General features: G+C 25.0%; 1 protein-coding gene across 1 annotated transcript; it reads left to right on the top strand.

The window, feature by feature from the left end:
* The first annotated feature begins 2,462 nt into the window (after nt 1-2,462).
* LOC124913307 (putative uncharacterized protein DDB_G0280071) lies at nt 2,463-3,278 on the top strand. The gene has a single exon (XM_047453901.1). It carries the CDS (start codon nt 2,463-2,465, stop codon nt 3,276-3,278), a length of 816 nt encoding a protein of 271 aa, XP_047309857.1.
* The last annotated feature ends 1,901 nt before the right edge of the window (nt 3,279-5,179 follow it).

The raw sequence follows: 5,179 nt of genomic DNA, 5'->3' as shown, positions 1-5,179 counted from the left end.
GATTGGTTTACAAAAAATAATCCCTTCCAAGGATTATATGATATATCTAGTCTCTTTTGCACATAAGAAATCATTAATAAAATTATTAAAATATTTAATAATTTAAAATGTTATATATTTTTAAAAGGATTTTGCAAATTAAGAGAAATTGGAGCTCAAGAATGGTGTAGATTTTTGAGAGGTAGAAGAATCAATTTTGCTGTCATAAGATGAATATAGACACTTCTATACCAAATCAAAGAATTCTGAATATTTATACCATTTTGATTTTGAAGATGTAAATTTAATATTCTTAAATATTTTATTAAATATTGTTCATTTATATCAATTCTAGTAACCTCTAATAAGTTGTGAGAATAATCTTAAAAAAATATTTATTTATAAAAAGTATTTTGTTATTTTAGTTTATGATTTGAATAATATGATGAAATTTGGATTAAATTCAAGGCTTTATTTGAAATCTGGTTATTTTCAAAATTTATTTTTGGTTTTGAGGTATTTAAAAATGAGTTATTTCGGTAAAAATGTCAGAGCTAGTTTGATATTGAATTATTTGGGTTTAAAAAAAAATATATCTTAATCATATTTATATTCTAAATCATCAAATTACTTAATTCATTTAATTTAAAATACTAAATAAATTTATTTTAATTTTATAAATTTTAAATATAAATTGTCATTTTAATAATTTAATCTAAATAATAATAAAAAACCCACATTTTCATTGAATGAAATTTGATTTCATACCTTTCAAATAATTATACAACAATATCAAGCTTATCTTCGACACTTTCTTTTCAAAGGTTGAGCCTATGTATTGTTCCCTAACCGTACTAGATTATTAATTAGTATTGTCTACTATTTCGGTAGGATACAAGTATTCGGTTATACGGTTATAAGTATCTTCGTCTATTAGAAACATGGTTTGAATCTTATTATTAAAATAATTTAGATTAGTAACATTTTTTTTGTCTTAAATCATAATTGTTTTGTTCGATTTATTTGTTTTATTTCTCATCACTAATATATACACTTAAAACCTACCGTGTCTTAATTTTTATATTTTTGTATGAATGAAAAATGTTAGCATGACCTACACAGTAATGACGTTCACTTTAACATTAGACGTTCTAAGTGAGAATCGAACAAAAACATATCATTTCTTATATATTATATAAAATAAATATTGAATTTTTGTTTTAAATACTTTTATATTTAACTATTCAATTTTTTTTAAAGTGATTAAATATTATTTAAAGTATATAAAGAGCTTAAAATATTGAAAAGATATTTAAAATATTTAATTTCTGATAGGGACAAAGTATTAAAAATTAGTTATAGCAATCATCCTATAAAGTTTAAATTATATAAAGAGCTTAAAATATTATTTGAGTAAATTCTAACATCTTTTATAAATAAAGAAATACAATGTTTAGCTGTATTTTCAATCAAACTTAGTGATTGTTTGAGTAAGTTATTTGAAAATAATTAGTAATTTGTTTGATCTTGAACTATTTATGGTTTGATTTATTTTAATATAATAATTTAAATATATTAATCTTATTTTAAAATATAAGAAAGATGACTATAATAATTCAATTTTAATAATTTAAGTAAAATAATTTTAATTTAATTTAATTTTAAAATGTAATTAAAAGTTTATGAAAAATATATTTTAGTTAATAACTTAAATATTAAGTTTATTTATTTGAATAAAATTAAAACAAAAATCTTTAACGGTTGATTAACATAATAATATACATGATATGATATGACAACTTGAATTCTTACTGTTTTTCTCCATATAAATAAGTAATTAAAAAAATAAAAATAATAATAAGTAAAAAATATATGTATATATAGAGTTAGTTATTTGCTTACTTACATATCATATTTCAGATTTTCCTCTCCTCTCCTCTCTCTCTCATCGGATATATAAAGTTTTCAGTTTGCAATTCGCAGGTACACATGAGTTTTCTACTTTTTAAGCTATTTTCATTACTTGAACGAAGAATCAAATGTATGAAAAGAGACCGTTCTGAGAATAATTTAAATATCAATTTTGAAAGTATTGAAAACTAATCTCTATTGTGGATATGAAAGAAATAGAGATTAATCATTGTTGTTACATGTTTAAATGTTGAAGAAATGCTAATAGTTTGTCTCTTTTTCAAGTTGGGAAATATAGGTTTTCGATTAAACCGATTTTTATGGGATGGATCAATTTAATAGGGTATCTTTATGTTTGAATTCATATGCTTATTTGAGTTGAATTCTTTAATATTTTGTTATATACATGTCTTTTCTTGTTCTGATTTTTATATCTCCTTGTTGCAGAAAAAAAAAGTAACATACCTTTTTAAAAGCTCATAAATCAGATTACAAGAAATCAGGTGAAGAATCCAAACTAAACACTACCCTATATGCTGCATTTTGTTTTTGAAAAGAATCATTTAAAGAAAATGAAGAACAATGAGCAAGGAAATGTTTCAGTTCTTATAAAGAAGATTGAAGAGACAGAGAGCAATTCAAGATCCGAAATTGAAGCCTTAATGGTACATTCCAACTACCTTCAACTCAAGAGGAACAAAATTACTTCAAACAACATTGAAGCTTCATGCCTAGTAAACAACCCAAACATCCAATCCAACTCGAACACCAACACCAACACCAATACCAACACCAACGAGAGTATGATACTAGAACTGGATGCATTAAGAACAGAGAATAATCGTGTACACAATACAATATACAAAATGGAGGAAGAGAATAAGAAAACTGTGAGTCATCAAAACAACATAATAAAAAAGTTAAGCGACGAGAACAAGGAAGTAAAACAACTAGCGGAGATGAGGATCAACGAGACAACTGGAGAGTTACGGAAGAATTTAGAAGATCAAATCCGAATGATGAGTAGAAGAATAAAGGTGGCTGAACAACTTCATATCGAGAACAAGGAAGCCTACATGAAAACAAGAGACAAGTACTCAAAAGATAAGACTGACATGATAATTATTGAGGACATGATGAAGGAACTCAACGAGGTGGGAGTTAAGTTCGAGGAATTCAGTGATGATATTATGAAGAGGGTTTCGACATTTTCTTGTTGGACTGTGTTTGCGAAGGAATGGGCTAGGAAGAAAGGAATGGAGGAGAAGGAACATGAAGAAGAGATAATGGAATTAAGGAAGAAGGTGAAGGAAATGGAGAAGGTTGTGAATGAGAAGGAAGAAGAGATTTCTATGATTGGGGAGGAGAAGAAGGAGGCTATTAGATAGTTATGTGTTTGGATTGATTATCATCGAAATAATAGGAGGGGTTACTTGAAGGAAATTGTCTCAAGAAATTGTCGAAACTTCAGGATTGTGCGAAGGAAAAGCTCAAGTATGATGTAGAATTTTTGCAAGGATGAACGACAACGCTTCTATTTCAAAACAAATAATTCCTTATACATTAAAGAAAGCTTGGATTTTGAATTAAGAAATTTAATATTGTTCAATATTTGGTTAATCTAAACTATATTAGCAACCTCTAATAAGGTTATGAAACATGAATAAAATGTATTGTTTACAATTATATTATTAAAATTATATTATTAAAATCAGAGTGGCGCAACAGAAGTTTTGTGGGTCCATAACCCACATGTCCAGATCGAAACCTGGCTCTAATATTTTTTTCTTTTTAATATTTTATTTAGTTAATCTTCAATTATATTTAGGTCTGAATATTTTTAATCAAGGTAACTAAGATACAATCATACAAATATTATGAAACATATTTATTGTTTATAGTATGTTCTTACAAAGTATTTGTCATACAAATGTTATGAAACATATTTCTTGTTTATAGTACGTTCCTACAAAATATTTGTTAGTAGACAAATGGGTATTGAAAACGAAATTGAGAAGGTATAGATTTGTGAGTATTATAGAAAGTTTGAATTTTGAAGATAGAAATTCAATATTCTTAAAACGTTATTAAATATGTTTCATCTAATCAATTCTAGACACCTCTGATGAGTTATGAGAAAGATTTTGAAAAAAGATTTACTTACTAAATGTATTCTTTTTCAATGGTTATACGATATATCTTGCATTCTTTTCTCATAAGAAATTATTAATAAAAATGAGTAGAATATTTATAATTTTATATTTTATATTTTAAAGATAAATAAAAGTATTTTGTTATTTTACTTTATGTTTTTGAAAGTAATGATTAAATAAATGATTGACAAACATAACGGTAATTTGAATTAAATTTATGTCACCTGAAATCTGTTTATTTAAAAAAAATAGTTTTAAAGTATTGAATGAGTTATTTGGATAAAAAGCTAATTGATAGTTATTTGATTTTTCAATAAATAAATCTAAATCACATTATTTATATATATATATATTCTCAATCATCAAATTACTTAATTATATAATCATGAGACGCATAAATAATTTCTCGGGGCTAAATTAGTTATATTTATACTACAATTTTTTTCGATTAAATAAATATATTTATTAATTAAAACTTTACAATGATAATATAAATTGTGAAAAATACATTAATAAACACAATTACAAAGTTATTCTTGTCGATGAGTCGGTACAAAAGAAGACAATTCTATGAGACTCCATTTGTTGAAAATATTACAATATTTGTTCATTTTCAATTGTTGAAAAAATATTTTTTTAAATAGTTAAAAAAAATCTTTTTCAATATAAACTACCAAACTATCATTCATTCGTCTCCCATTCGATTATGCAAATCAGTCTTTACAGTCTTCATTGCAGAAAAAAAAATTAATCTTTCAATGGATACAATTGTAACTAGTAAAACTAAAGTCATCTCTATCAAACGATAAACCAATGGAAAGACAAAATCTTTTTCTGTTGTAATCAATGTCTAAGAAAAAATTCTCAAGTTTTCAATTTAAGAAAATTGAGGATCATCAAGTAAATTAAATAAGTAATCCTAAAGTTGTTCCAAAAACAAATAATCAGCGCCTCTAAAATATTCGAGATAAAGTTCAGCAAGGCGGATGAGCGAACATCATGCAACCAAAAAATTCTGTATAAATTCTGAAAAACGATTTTTCATCTCTTACATAATCAAATCAACAACATAACAAATTTCCCATGGTATGAAGGAAGCTAAGTATAGGCCTTGTCTGTAGGCAGAATAGAGTATG

This window comes from Impatiens glandulifera, chromosome 8 (genome assembly GCF_907164915.1).
Source record: "Impatiens glandulifera chromosome 8, dImpGla2.1, whole genome shotgun sequence".
Classification (NCBI taxonomy): Eukaryota; Viridiplantae; Streptophyta; class Magnoliopsida; order Ericales; family Balsaminaceae; genus Impatiens; species Impatiens glandulifera.
Note: the sequence above shows the minus strand (reverse complement) of the source record. Positions and strands in the feature narration are given on the sequence as shown.